The sequence below is a fragment of the Castor canadensis genome, chromosome 6, assembly GCF_047511655.1.
Source record: "Castor canadensis chromosome 6, mCasCan1.hap1v2, whole genome shotgun sequence".
NCBI classification, from domain to species: Eukaryota; Metazoa; Chordata; class Mammalia; order Rodentia; family Castoridae; genus Castor; species Castor canadensis.
Window position 1 is genome coordinate 109,763,043 of NC_133391.1, and position 16,343 is coordinate 109,779,385.

At 34.3% G+C, this 16,343-nt stretch overlaps 1 protein-coding gene across 4 annotated transcripts in view; it reads right to left on the reverse strand.

The window, feature by feature from the left end:
- Positions 1–16,343, reverse strand: part of Xrcc4 (X-ray repair cross complementing 4) — a 270,348-nt gene that overhangs the window by 164,781 nt on the left and 89,224 nt on the right. For all 4 annotated transcript variants that reach the window (XM_074077152.1, XM_020167077.2, XM_020167082.2 and 1 more), the window contains one exon: positions 2,224–2,390. In XM_074077152.1, coding sequence (XP_073933253.1) covers positions 2,224–2,390 — 167 coding nt within the window. The remainder of the gene's footprint in view (positions 1–2,223; positions 2,391–16,343) is intronic.

The window sequence follows — 16,343 nt, forward strand, 5'->3', positions numbered from 1 at the left end:
TAACCAGTTACCTAACTCAGTGCCCTCATTTCCTATTTCTAATCTCTCTAAATACAAATCTTAGCACCTCTGCCTTATGGAAACTGGTGCTATAAATCCTTTGCTCACTTCCAGGATACTAAAATTGTACAGAGAGAATACTAAGGTATATTTACAGCTCCTTAAAGCAGCTACTTTCTCCTCTCAAAGGGAAGAAAACCAAACATGAGAAACACACAAAGCTACTAATCTAACATCTGGATGACAAACAAGAGCCTGAAATTCTCTGGAAAGGACTCTTTCCTCTTGGCTTGTAGGTTCACCCCAATGGCACACATTGTTAGCTCAGGAAAAGAAGACACCTAACCCAGTATTAACAGTAACAACAAAAATATCGCCCAGAAAGAATAAGACAGGTGTCAGGATATGTAGCTGTGCTTTTGAACAAACAGGAAATCTCTTGCCACAGTAAAACAAAAGCACTTTCTAGATAGTTTAGAAAGCACAAATCGAGCATCTGTGCTCCACATAATATATGTATCCCTTGCATGCAGTTTCACAGCACAGGGTGTGGTAGTCTCTACTGCCTCATCTTCCTTCCTGCTGCTTTCAATTCTATGGGAATGGTGTTGAATACTAATGAGCTAATACCTCTTTCAACCTCTGGCAGGCATTTTAAAGCAATTTGTTCAAGTACCAAGTGCCGACCCTGCATTTTTCTGGGCAATTTGTAGATCAAATTTCCTGTCATCATGAGGGTCTTTTGAGTTTCAAATATAAAAACATAATGGCTTATCACGAACACAGTGTATCACCTTTAATTTGATTCATCTCATATGTAAAAAAACACAATCAAGCCACAATGTAGGTCCAAATATTCTTTCTAACAAAGACATTTGATACTGATTCATAATAAATGAATGAAACAAATTAAAGAGCAAAAGTTATTTTTCTATATGGCTTCCTAATACATAACTTTGAATCAGACTCTATTTTATTATTATTTACGTTATGTATAAATGGAGATAAAAATTAGTTTAGAACCAAAAGAGAACAAAATAAATGTTTCCTTAATATAATAAGTGAAATCCAAATATAGCCAGGTGTTAACTTAATTTTCTATGGTTTCTATTAATTAATAAATACTATTAAATGAACAGAAAAATAATTTCTTTTAGTTATTCTCACTTTTACATACACATATAGGTAGCTGTAAAGCCTTTACATTTCATGCACTTCTTCACATAATTATTAATGTCTATGTAGAATAATCACAATTGCTGCCCTAAAAAGATTTTAAGTAAGATAAATGTTCTTATGTGTAAGAACAATTAGCTTGAAAAAGAGATAAAAATTCTTCTGAATGTAATAGTTATTGACACAGGCACTGTTATATACAAACACACACAAACATGCATATCATTTAGGTTTCTATGGGTATATAAGAGATCATAACACACATTGTATTTCCTTCAAGAATCTTCTGTACAAAAGAATAATAAAGTTACATACTAGGCCAGGTTAGGTTACAATTTAGCTATGAAAGCTAAATCATAATTGAGAAAATGTGTAACATTTTTCTTCATTAGTTAAAAAATAAGAGAAAAAACCAGGAAAATAAAAGGTTTCTAAATGTCTTATCCAGTAGCCACAATTACTTCATCTTTCAAAAATGCTTGCAGTATGAATTTTCAATCACAAGAAATAAGTCTCTAGTAAGAGCCAAAACACACATCATTTGCAATAGTTACAATTTATTGATTCCAAATAAGAAATTGTGCTTATTTACATTTCATGTGTTTTTATTCATTATTCTATAAATAAAGATGAATTAATCATTTCCTTATGAATATCCACTAGTTTGGGGGGAGTACAAAGGATTGAGTATAGGGGCTTATGCATAGCACATACTGTACCATCAAATTACCCTCCAGCCTTATTACTAAATTTTCATTACTGGTATAATACTGGCTTCTGATCCTCAGTGTCCAATTGCTAATTATTTTTTATAAGTTTGTTGATGTTACCAAACACTAAATAACCTAAAACTGATAATACACTGCTGTAATATATAGTAGTGACTAATAATATATCGTAACTTAGTATTATTAAGGCATAATTAATGACAGGTTTGATTTTAAATATAGGCTCTTCTTCACACATGGTAAATTTATGAGTCATTACTTATACCTAAACAGGACAAAGGGACCCTGGGGTTATGGTGCAAGCACACTCTGTACATACCGCCCTTGAGCATCCTTCCAATCTCTCAGAAGCCTTTCATTTTCTTTCTGCAGGTGCTCATTTTTGGCTTGGTGTTCTGTGACGGTGTCCAGGCAGTAACAAATAAGTTCTCGAATGACCTCAGCTGGACTTGCAACTTTCTCTAGGTTGAAGGAACCAAGTCTGAACTAAAATGAAAGGAAAAAAAATTAGTTTGGGGATATCAAGATTGAACAGTCCATTTTAAACATACACATTTTCTTCTGAGGAGAAAAAAAGTATAAGATTCAAATACAGTGCATTTACTAGATACAAATACAGTGAATGAAAAACTAGGCTACTTCCTATTTTCCTACTAAAGTTTATCATAAACTGGCAAATAGCCTAAAAATAGTCTATATAAGGGGTAAGTCACTCTTTCACTTTCTCACAGAAAAGAAGAAATATATATCCCATTAGGCATACCACATCATCTTTTGCTAAAGCCTAATTTTAAGTCACTCTCCTTAAAGTAAGTAAATGAGATATATGTGAAGATTTTTAACTCTAGGTTCTACTAATACAAATGGTTAATTGGAATAACTGACATATAACCTATTACTGAAGAAATATAAAAAATACGGTAATATTTAAAAGTTGAGTTTTAAGAAACTGATAAGCCTGGGAATACCACATAAGAAGTATCCTTTTATGTAGGACTCTAATTCATTACTGTAAATTACCAAAATAATATTAAGTGTCAAGCTTTAGTGCTTCTACATAAAGGTGAAACTTTTAAAAATAACAATTCTTCTACTAGGAGACACTTTATAATATGAGTTTAGTTATAAAAGCCTGAATAATAAAATGCAATTATTAGTAGTAATTATCCTTAATATTAAATTTATATGGTAATAAAATATTATTATATAGCTATCACATCTTGTGAAATGTAACTCAAGCATAGCATAAACATGATCTCACCAATCTTCACCAAAAAGGATCTACTATAATATTCATTTTACAGATTAGTAAACTGAGGTGTAGAGAAGTTATTCAACCTACCAAAAGTGCCAAAGTCCCACAATTCTGTCATCTTGTTTCTCAAAATAAATGGTTTTTTAACTGGACATCTAATAAGGGAAAGAATTTGGCTCAGAACTTATACATATTTCTGAAAAAAGATTCTAATAGTACTGAGTAAGCAGTAAAAGAGTAAAACTGAGAGTATTTGTTTTTGTTTGGAGGTTTTGGTTTTCGTTCTTTCCTTTCTAGGTCACTAAAATCTATTGTGCCCTTTATCTAATAACAACATTTCTAAAGTGTATCACTCTAAAAAGCATTTCTATAAATGTTTTTACATATGTATTGAGGAATACCAGTGGTTGAAAATTCTGAGACAAATACCTACTATTCAATTTACAAATAAAACTAGAAATCACATAAATAGAAATAAAATGCTTGCAATCAGAGTGGCAATTTACAAATGATTTCATTTAATTTTATTCAGTATCATTTGGAAATATAGCCCTGGAAAGTAAACTTCTCAGGATAGATTATGTTTGTTAATGTACTTTAAATCTTCAGATAGAACATATAGGTAGAAGATTATGTACCATTACAGAAACCCTTTTTAGGGTTTAAAAACTTTTTAGCTTTTAAACAAGATGATTCCTGTGTTGAGAAACATTTTTATACTTGCTTAAAACATAAAGAAAATCAACAGATTTACATGCTTTGATATTATAGAAGTATTTTACAGAAATTATATATGTGTCTGTGCATGCATATTACCCTTTTTAAATCCAAACAGATTACCATGCTTGTTTAATCCTTTAATTTATTTCATCTCATCTCTTCCTGTTTTTACTAAAAGAAGATGATAAATTTCATTGAGTGCATGTTTATATTAGGCTCATATACTTGCTCAAAATTAAGCAATTTGAGAAGTGTTTAACAAAAAAAGTTTGGAAACATGCTAAGAAATTTATCCGGTTGAAATTATTTTGTAATATTTGTCACACCTGATTTACTTCTCTTAAACTTGGAATCAAATGGCCAAGAGCACTTGCATTTTTTTCATGCAATGAAACATGAGTCCATTGCACAAGCATATATGTTTAAATAAGAAAGTTTTATCTATGTAAAAGATGAGTGAATCACAAGTAAATTCGAGTATTTACTTTTTGAAGCTTCTCTGAGGGTTAAACTCACAAAAAGTTAAAGAAAAGGTCATCTGTACAATATTATTTTTGAGTTGATGTGAAACAAGACAAAAATTAAACATGCTTTACTTTTAGACAACAGATTATATTATCAGCAAAACATAAACCCATAAAGTTATCTTATATACTTTCACTATCACAACTGTCAGTTTTGACACAGATTTACATTGTTAGAAAAGAAAGAGTTCTACATCACTTGAAAGTTTCAAAATGCCAAATAGATAAAGAACTTATCCACACTTTGATCTTGAATAAAAAAATCTGTGAAATAAAAATGCAGAGATAAACACAAGTCCAGCTCTCTGTATTTTTGTCTCAGATGGCAATGAAAGGATTAATTCTAAACCATCAATAACAACTTCTGTCAAAACATCATTCAAATATATTTATTAAATATTCACAAGAAAAGAAATATTAAATCTTTGTTTCCTTAACTATTCAGTATAAAATACAACTTAAATTCCATTTCTTCTTAAATGTAGGCAACTGTATTTTGGTATGATTTTTCTAATTATATTCACTAGTTTCTGGTGCTCTAACATCTTGGAATAACATCTGTTATTCCAAGCAATAAAAATAAAATAACATACAAATACCTAGAAAATCAATCCAAGAAAATGACTGATTATTTTTGGAGGGGAAGGTGTGATACTGGTGTTTAAAGTCAGGGCCTTGAGTTTCCTAGTCAGGTACTCTACAACTTGAGCCATGCTCCCAGTCCTTTTTGCTTTAGCTATTTTCAGATAGAATCTCACATTTTTTGCCTGGGCTGGTCTGTTCCTCTATTCTCCTAGTTAATGTCTCCAACATAGCTGGGATTCTATGTGTGTACCACTAAACCCTGTTTTTTGTTGATATGAGATCTTTTGAAGTTTTTGCCAGGACAGGCCTCAAACTGCGATCCTCCCAATATCTACCTCCCAAATAGCAAAGATTACAGACAAAAGCCACTATGCCCAGACCTCAAGGAAAGGATTTTACTTGATATATCCAGATTAAGTTTTTGTTATTTTTAATTCTCAAATAAATGAGAAAAATGGCTCTGCTGAAATGTTTTACTTATATGCACATAGTTCAGAGCCAGGGTTGTAAGGGCTCTCCTACCATCATTGCTGCTGTTTCAGGCTGTCCACATTATTACAGACAAAAGGTGACACATGCCTATATGTACTAGACTTCAATAAGCGTCTCCTCTTGAAGGTCCAGTGAACTCAGGAACATAAAGTATTTCTGAGCTCTAGCCCTACAACCAACTCATCCTTAAATGACCCCTCAACACCAGGAAAAGAGGCAACATAAGTATGATTATTTTTAAAGCCAGAAAATGTGCACAAAATCTACATTGTATTGTGTCAATTTTTAATCTTTAATTACCTGTTTCACATGTAGAGCTATGAGCAGAGTTGTTCACTATTAGTTAGGTCATTTCAAAATAATCTATAATAAAAAATCATGACTAGAGTCAGAAATAACATATTAAATACTTTTTTAGAGAGCACATCTCTCTTTTCCCTTAGAGATATGGACAAAATAATTTTATTTTGCTGTCAGTTTTCAATCTCACTGAAAGTCCAGAAATGTGCTAATTTTCTAAGATTTTCACTTTTCTTTAGGAAAAGTTTGAGAACAATGAACTTTTTAAACATTAATGATAAATCACAGTGGATTGTGCTAGCTGGCACATAATGGTTCATTCTAGCTAATAAAGCAAATAATTTTAGCATTTTAATGTGATGTGCATTAAATATTTTAAATTTTAGAGAACTTACACATATCCTTTGTCCAAGGCTTTGCTCATCTGCCAGTCCTTCAAGTTCATAATTAAATGCCACACTCTCTTCCCCATCATCTCAAAGCCCTAACCAAATTCTCTTTAATTTAGTCAGAATTTAAGATTACTGGACTCTATATTCTTAATACTTTGGTCTCATACAATTTATCATCTGGTTTCATCCTGCTCTCTCTTTATTTCTCTCTCTTTATTTCACAACTTAAGTCTTCACCTTTAGATTTCAAGTATTTTAAAATCAGGGCCAAATCTTATAATTTTCCTGTATCTTCTCAAGTATTTTGTTCAACTTTGGACAAATATTGGTGTCTAATTAGGTATCATGTCTAAAAACATGATAATTTATCTACTGAAATGATCCTCACTAATAAGGGAATATAAATATGTTTGGTAAATGAAAGGATTTGGAACATGATACTGTGAACAGAAATTATGAAATATTTTAAGATATCTAAAGATATAAGGCAGGTATATTTTATTAGTATAATTTAAACAAAAATGTATAGTTAAATTTGTTTATTAGCACTTGTACTATAGTAATATGTAGATATGATAAAAATTAAAAACAAATTTTAACAATGTATAAGCCTTTATAAAGTTTTCAAGTCTCTGGAATGACAATAATGGCAAAAGTGAATATGCAGCATTAGTAAAGTTTACAAAGCACATGCTATGAATAATACTGATTCCTGAGGAAGTGTTTGTAGCTATTTTCAGTGTTTCTGGGGAGAAGAGGATTATCAAGGTGTGATTTGATATCCTGTTCACAACATGTCAACTAGAAGATGTCAATTTTGGTACATTATCAACATAGAATAGATAACTTTGAAGAGTGAATTTTCAGTGCTCTAATGGAAAGCAAAACAAAGAATTAAAGAAAGAATAAAGACATCTTGATGTTATTACAAGGCAAGTAATGGTCATATACTATCTCAATTTTTTAATAAGTTCCTTTAAATTTATTCACATCAGAAAAAAGTTTAGCTGGATCTAGATATGTGTACACACAAAAAAGTGAAGTATATCCATTGTAATTTATAATTCCAAATATTTTATATTTATTGTGGACATATGCAAAATTGCTACAACATATGGTTTCCAAATTTTAGTAATATAGGAAATCAGTCAAGTTATAGGGGGAAAAAAAAAGAAGTGATTGGGATGTGGGTAAGTAATAGAGCATATGTCTAGCCATGCAAAAAAATCTGCAACAACAACAACAAAAGACTGACTACACTGTATTATATAATTGTATTTGTCTAATAATATAATAATTAACTATTAAATGTTTTGAAGCAACTATATATAGAGATATATAGATAGATAGATAGATAGATAGATAGATAGATAGATATGATATGATATTTGAACTTTGAATTCTAGTTCATGTTGATCCATGTCCATTTTAGATTTAAATAAAGAACATTACAAATGAATCTCCTAAATGAGTAGTAAAATATCTAAGCTGACAGCTGGTCACATTTATCTCAGAAAGCAGCTAAAACTGAGAAAAGGATACCAACAAGCAGGTGTTTGGTTCCAGAATTTTTATTGTTTGTTTTCTTGATGATGGACATTCAGACTGGGGTAAGAGCAAATCCTTTAAAGCATTTTATATCTAAAAATGTTGAAGATTGTTTTATGTATTAATTTATACTTCTTTTGAGAACTGTCCAACTTATTTGCCCACTTATTAATTGGATTATTTGTTCTTTTGGTGCTTAATTTTGGAGTTCTTTATATATTTTAGATAATCCTTTGCCTGAAGAATACCTTGCAAAAATTTTTTCTCATCTTGTGGGTTGTCTCTCTATTGTGGTTGTTATTTTTTTAATACACAGAAGCTTTTTAATTTGATATAATTGCATTCATTAACCCAAAAAGCTGTTGCCTGTGCATTCAAAATGGATCAAAGATCTTAACATAAAACTTGAAACTTTGAAATTACTGCAGGGGAAACACTTGAAGATATTGGCACAGGGCTTACATTTACATTTGATGATGCACAATGATCAAACAGTAATTTCAGACAATTATACATGATGAAAATAAAATGGGTAATGTGATAGTAAACAGTGGACTAAAACTTTAGATATATTAGAAAGAGAGTAAGATGTAATTAAATAAGTGATATTAGAACAAATAGTTCAAGATGCACATGTGATTTCTATGAGAAGATCTGAGTTTAGGCAGAAGTAAAAAGGCCTTCAGTGACATATTCTAGGAATAACAGAAGGTCAGTACAAGAGAACAAAAACTGAGGCAAAAAGAGGAGATAAGATGGGGAAAATAGACAGGAGTCTGGATCATGTAGGAATTTTCCTCAGTTTCCTCTAAAATGTCCTGGATTATCTCTACTTTCTGCTGCTCAAATCCCATGTAACTGCATTTTGTCCTTGACTGTGTGCAGGCCTATGGCTTGCATCCTAACAGAATGTGCCATAGGTGACATGTTACTTCAGTGACCAAATATAAATGGCTGGTGTATCTACCTTGCCAACAGACACTCTCCTTGCTAACTCTGATAAAGCTACCAACCATGTAGAAAGAAAATGAGAGTAGTAGGATCCAAGATGGCAGAGTTACACTTGGGTAATTCTAATTGCTTCTAGCCAAAATAATAATCGCCATCATATTAGGTGCACATAAAATTTCAAAGACTGACCCTCAAATCACCTATAATTCCACCTAACAGCTGCAAAAATCCCATGGAGCACAGCCAACAAGACATGTCCTGCCCTAGGAAAAAAGGCCTCTGGCCATTTCTCTCTTTTTTTTTTTTCCTTTTTCTCCAAACAAGCAGAAGACAGATCACCAATCAGAATCAAACTCTGTGACATCCTGAACCCCTAACCTGTGGAAAACCTCCCTCTACTGTGCCATTTCTCCCTGCCAACCAGTTTGAAAACTGCATGCGTGAACCTGCAGAACAAACAGGTAAGCATAATGCATTCATGCATGACTCCCCTACCCACTCACCCCCTCACCCCGGGAACATAATCCAGTGCATCCCTTGGCAGACGGAACCCCCCCAACAAAACTGAAAAGCAGAAACAGCAAACTGTAATCTAATACTGACACTGGAGGTGGGGTGAGAAACTCTCAGTGTCAAACTCTCAGTGAAGGGGTAAATCAACACAGGTCAAGAGCAGGGGTGGGACAACAAGCTAACTTCCCAGAGAGGAAGTTAGGACGAGGCAGAGGTTGGAAGAGGCCCAAAGCCTGAGAGCAGTGGTGTGGTGACAAGCCAACCTCCCAGAGAAGCCACTAGCACCGAGCAGAGGCTGGGAGAGGCACAAAGGCTGAGAGCAGGGCTAGGGCAACAAACCAACCTCACAAAGCAAGGCAGGTGGTGGATCCTGGAGCTGATCATATGGGACAGAGGAAAGTATTCAAAACTGAGTTGACCCACCTTGCTGGGGGAGGAGCTGACTAAACAGAGTTGCAGCTAAAGGGCAATGCAGCTGCTGCCTGATAAAAACAACAAAAGCTCTGCAACCCTGCATGAACTGACAGACTTATCTCACCTCCCAATTGCAACTCACCCTGTGGACAGAAGGAACCAAATACTACTCACAAGCCAGTCACTTGATGAGACCAAATCAGAGCTCCTGCTTGAATGACAATACCAGGATCGGACACCTAAGGAAAAACTCCAGAATGTTTACCAAAAGACTGAACTTTTTGTTGTTCCTGGTAGGGTTTTTTTTTTTTTTCTGTATTATTAACTTCAAAATCACTATTTTCTTGTACCTAATCTTACCCCCTTCACTTTCCCTCCTATTCTGGTACTACAATTCATTAATCTCCCCCCAACTACTCTTTCAGCCCTTTCTCATCCATTCCCTCCCCTTGTCTTCACCTTCCCCTTCTATCCTTCCTTAACCTGTCCCCACAGTACCCCACCCTCCTACAAAATCACTACCCACTGACAAGCCTACTGTATCAATTGTATACAACCCCAGCCACCTGTAATCCCTGACACATGCAGGCTCCACTACAACAACAGAAATACACCCTAATACACACAAGGATGACAAAACCCAGGAACTATCATACCTCTTCCCCAACCAAACCACCACTTTTCCTGCCCCCCCCATTTTAGTGCCATATTTACCAATTACCCAGATTTCTATATCTAGCCTAATACCTATTACACCCCCAACTCCCACTGTTTATAGATATTATCAGCAAGGGGTTTTCTATATAATATGAAAACAACTGGTCTGGCAATGAACCTGTGAATTTGTTATTGCTAAATTACACCTCCAGGCCATCAGCCAAGCTAACAACCACATCAGTCACAACACAAAAATTAAATCAAGGGAAACAAATCAGGCAATTAAAACCACCAACTAGCCTATCAGGGACATAGTTGCTCAGCACCAAGTGGAGCAATGGGAAGAAGAAAGGATGAAAACCAGTCCTCAAAAAAATAATTCAAAACAGGATTCAGTGGGAAATGAAGAAAATGGATACCCAGTTCCTGACCCCTAACAAAACAATAGTAAATGTCACTAAGGAGCCCAATGAGGCCCACAAAAAAACCCTCAAAGAGGAAATCTTGGAAGAAATCACTGAGAAATTCATGTAGAAGATACTAGACATGGTAAACAAGATTGTACAAGATACACTCAAGAAATTTCAAGAAACCAAAAATAAAGAACATGGGAAGACACAGAATCAAATAAATGAAGTCAGAGAAGACTTTAACAATTGTGAAAGTGAAACCACACTACAAAAGAGAAATATATGAACTAAAGATGACAACACAAAATATAAAAGAGGAGTTGAACAATGATATAAAAAACCTCAGAAAAAAGAATCAAACAGAAATCCTAGAAATACAAAGTCCCTTTAGTCAAACAAAAAGCACAGTGGAGGGACACTCCCACAGACTAGAGAAAGTGAAAGACAGAATATCACAGCTTGAAAATAAAATAGAGGAAAAAAATGGAAGAAATCTTAGCCAAACAACTGAAATCTGTGAAAGGAATATGCAAGAACTCAGCAACTCCATCAAAGGAGCAAATCTGGGAATCATGGCCATTGAAGAAGAAGAGGTGAAAGCCAAAGGGATACATAATATAGTCAAGAAAATAATAATGGAAAATTTCCCAAATCTCAAGAAAGTTTTGCCCATTCAGGTACAAAAACCCTCCAGGACACTAAACAGACTTGATCAAAATAGAACCTGCCCATGTCATATTATCATCAAAACAATAAGCACAGAGAACAGATAAAGAATATTGAAGGCTGTAAGAAAGAAAAAAAATAATGTATGAAGTTAAACCAATCAAAACAACAGAGGATTTTTCAATGGAAACCTTAAATGCAAAAAGGACATGGAGTGCGGCATTTCAGGCACTGAATGAAAATAATTTCAGCCCCTGGAAACTACTACACAGCAAAACTATTCGAGCAGTAAAAATCTTCCACAATAAATACAAACTGAAACAATGCATGGTCACCAAGCCACCACTACAGAAGATTCACAAGGAATTTTGCACACAGAAGATGAAAGCAAACAAAACCATGATAAGATGGGAAGAATCAAACCACAGAAGAATAAAAGACAAGTAATCAGAGAGTAGCATTGATTTGGCTGCACACAATCAAGTTCTTGAACAACTAAATGGCAGGAGTCACCAGGTACCTATCAATATTAACACTGAATGTCAAAGGACTCAACTCCCACATCAAAAGACACCATCAGGCAAACTGGATTAAAAAGGAAGAGTCAACAATCTGTTGTTTAAAAGAGACTCATCTTATTGACACAAATAAATTCTGGCTTAGGGTTAAAGGCTGAAAAAGATTTATCAAGCCAATGGCCCCCTAAAACAGGCAGGAGTGGCAATACTTATATAAGTATTATATTGATGTTATATAGACATCAAACTTACTTTGGTCAAACAAGACAAAGAAGGACACTTCATACTAAGAAAAGGGGCAATACATCAAAAGGAAATAACAAATATCAACCTATATGAAACCAATGTCAGTGTACCCAATTTCATCAAACGTACACTAAAAGGATTTAAAAGCACATATAGACATCAGGTCAATGGTAGTGGGAGACTTTAATACCCCTCTATCACCAACAGATAGGTCATCCAAACAAAAAATCTATAAAGAAATCCTAGAACTAAATGACACCGTAGATCAAATATACCTAACTGATGTCTACAGTATATTTCATCTGACAACAGCACAATACATATTCTTTCCAGCAACCCATGGAACTTTCTCTACAAAAAGATCATATCTTAAGGCACAAAGCAAGCCTCAGCAAATATAAGAAAATAGAAATAACCCCATTCACTCTATCTGATCACTGCAATAAAACTAGAACTCAACAACAAAAATAGCAGAAAATATATAAATAATTGGAGGCTGAATAACTCATTGCTCAACAATCAGTGGGTCATGGAAGAAATAAAAGGAAATTTAAAAGTCCTGGAAGTTAATAAAAATGAAAATACCACCTTCCAGAACCGATGGTACACAACAAAGGCAGTCCTAAGAGAAAAGTTTATAGTACATATATTAAAAGGACAGAAAGATCTCAAATAAATGACCTAATGCTACATTTCAAACTGCTAGAAAAACAAGAACAAGCAAACCCAAAACAAGCAGAAGGAGAGAAATAATAAAAATAAGGGTTGAAATTAATGAAAGAGAGACCAAAAAAACTAGACAAAGAATAAATAAAACAAAAACTGGCTCTTTGAAAAAATAAGCCAGATTGACAAGCCCCTGGCAAATCTGACTAAAATGAGGAGGGAAAAGACCAAATCAGTAAAACCATGAACTAAAAATGGGAGATAACAACAAACACCAAGGAAATCCAGGGAATCATCAAAGACTACTTTGAGAACCTACTGTCTAATAAACTGAAAAATCTTGAAGAAATGGACAAATTTCTAGATACTTATGACCATCCAAAACTGCACCAAGAGGATATTAACCACCTAAACAGATCTATAACATGTAATGAAATTAAAGTAAGCAATAAAGAATCTTCCAAAAAAGCAAAGTCCAGGACCTGATGGATTTTCTGCTAAATTCTACCAGACCTTCAAAGAAGAACTAATGCCAACTCTCCTTAAACTTTTCCACAAAATAGAAAGTAAAGGAACACTACCTAACTCATTCTATGAAGACAGTATTACACTCATTCCCCAAATTGGACAAGGACATATCCAAAAAGGAGAACTATAGGCCAATCTCCTTAATGAACATCGATACAGAAATCCTCAGTAAAATAATGGCAAATCAAATCCAACAACATATCAGAAAGATCATTCACCATGACCAAGTTGGCTTTATCCCTGGGATGCAGGGATGGTTCAACATATGCAAATCAATAAATGTAATACAGCACATTAATAGAAGCACCAACAAAAACCACTTGATCATCTCAATAGATGCAGAAAAAGCCACTGATAAGATTCAACATCATTTCATGATAAAAGCTCTAAGAGAACTAGGAATAAAAGGAATATACTTCAACATTATTAAAGCTATATATGCAAACCTAAAACCAACATCATACTTAATGGGGAAAAACTGAAATCATTTCCCCTAAAGTCAGGAATGAGACAAGGATGCCTACTTTCCCCACTCCTATTCAACATTTTCCTGGAATTCCTAGCCTGAGCAATTAGATAAAAAGAAGAAATAAAATGAGTACAAATAGGTAAATAAATAGTCAAATTATTCCTATTTAAAATGACATGATCCTATACCTCAAAGACCCAAAAAAAACTCCACCCAAAAACCCCCAGACACCATAAACAGCTTCAGCAATGTAGCAGGATACAAAATGAACATAGAAAATCAGTAGCCTTTCTATACACCAACAATGAACAAACTGAGATAGAACACAGGAAAACAATTCCATTTGCAATAGCCTCGAAAAGAATCAAATACTTAGGAATAAACTTAACAAATGATGTAAATGACCTCCACAAGAAGAACTACAAACCACTGAAGAAAGAGATCAAAGAAGACTACAGAAGGTGGCAAGACCGCCCATACTCATGGATTGGCAGAATCAACATAGTAAAAATGGCTGTACTACCAAAAGCAATCTACATGTTCAACACAATTCCCTAAAACAAATGCAGTAATATTATTGGATATGGGTCACACACTAAGGGGAGAATGTGCACAGGAGGAATAGGGAAAGGGAAGGAAATGTAAAACTTGAAGAAGCGAATATAGTAATCTGAAACTGAGGCCACTGTGGGAAAGGGACTAGGAAGTAGTTAAGAGGTCTGGTAGAGATATGTGGATTGCAATACACATGTGCATGGAAACAATGCTAGGACTCTCTCTGTATAGCTATCTTTATCTCAAATTAGCAAAAATGCTATGTCTTTATTATTATCTATTATGTTTTCTCTTCATTAAAATCAGAGAACAAGAGGGCAGAACAGGTTCTGCCTGGAAGCAGGTGGGGTGGGAGGGAAATGGCCCAAACAATGTATATACATGTGAGTAAATGTAAAAATGGTAAAATGAAAAAATAAAATCCACTGGGGAAAAAAAGAACATGAGAGTAGTCTTTCATGAACAATTATTTAAGAACTGAAGGGGTGCCCTCTGATCACAGAACAAGTGTGTGCATGTGTGTATATGTGTGCGTTGAGGTTACTTCTTATTACAATTTTTTAAAATTCTGAACTTCTTATTGTGGTCTACAAAGTCTATAGACTTTATAGAAGTTATATGTATATACATACGCAAATATATATATTTATGTACATAAATATATAGAAAGATACATAAAACTATTTATCTATTTTAAGGAATTGGCTCATACAATTACGGAAATGAGCAAGTCTAAAATCTACTGGGAGGGCCAGCAAGTTTGAGGCTCAGGAAGAGCCAATATTGCAGTTGAAGACAGATGAAAAACCCTCTTGAAAAGGGGAAGTCAGTCTTTTGTTCTAGTCAAGCTTTCCACTGATTGGATGAGGCCTGCATGCATTATGAAGAGCAATCTGCTTTACTTAAAGTGCACCGATTTGAATGTTAGTCTTACCCCGAAACACGTTCACAGAAACATCCAGAAATTCTGACTACATATATGGGCACCAGGGGCCACTATGTTGACATGTAAAACTAATCACAGACACCAAGAAACAGAGGCCCAAGGTTCAACAAAAAGCTGAACTGTGCCAGCATTCACATGAACTTGAAAGCAGCCCCTTCACCTTGAGATCAGACCACAGCCCAGGCTGACACGTTCACTGCAGCTTTCAGAAGAATTTTAGCAAATCTGTGTTTAGATTCCTGACCTAGAAAATCCATGAGATAACAAATGAATGTGGTTTTTAGCTGCTATAATGTTACTCAAGAATATGTACAAATAGGCCTTTATATTACCAGTCTACAAAAAAATGAAAGACTTCTTTAATCCCATATCACTGGGATCCTACCTTCTATCCATTTTTCTGCTCCTGTCAGAATAAAACATTTCCCAAAATGGATCTGTCATCTGTCCTCTCCAGTAGTCAATAATCACACATAGCTATTTATACTAATGAACTTATAAATTTAGTTCCTAGGGCTGAAGAAGTAGCTCAGTGGAATACCATGTATGCAATACACAGGAGGCACTGAGTTCAATACCCAATTCAAAAAAAAAATTCAGTTCTCATCACACAATTCATATCTTATCAATAGCCACACGTGGTTGCTATACTGGACAGCATAGGATACAGAATCATTCCATCACCACAAGAAGTTCTAAAGAATAGGGTACACATATTTCTTCATATAATTATATTCATTCTTGTTTCAAATACTCTCAAGTAGACAACAATCTGGCTCAGGACTCCCCTTTCAATCTCTCTACTCCTGACATTCACCCCGCCTTTATAGGCTTCAGCCTGTTTTTTTTTCTACACTTAAATAGGTTCAGTTACTCCTAATTGTGGTAGACACAATGATGCTCCCCAAACATGTATATACCCTAATTTCTTAGGTTATTTTATGAACCCAATCTACTTACATAAATCCTTAAAATCAGAGAATCTTCCTCAGCTCCAGTCAGTGGAATAGGTAATGAAGATACAGAGATAAAAACTGCTGGATTTGAACACAGAAGAAGGGGCCATGAATCAAAAATATAAGTA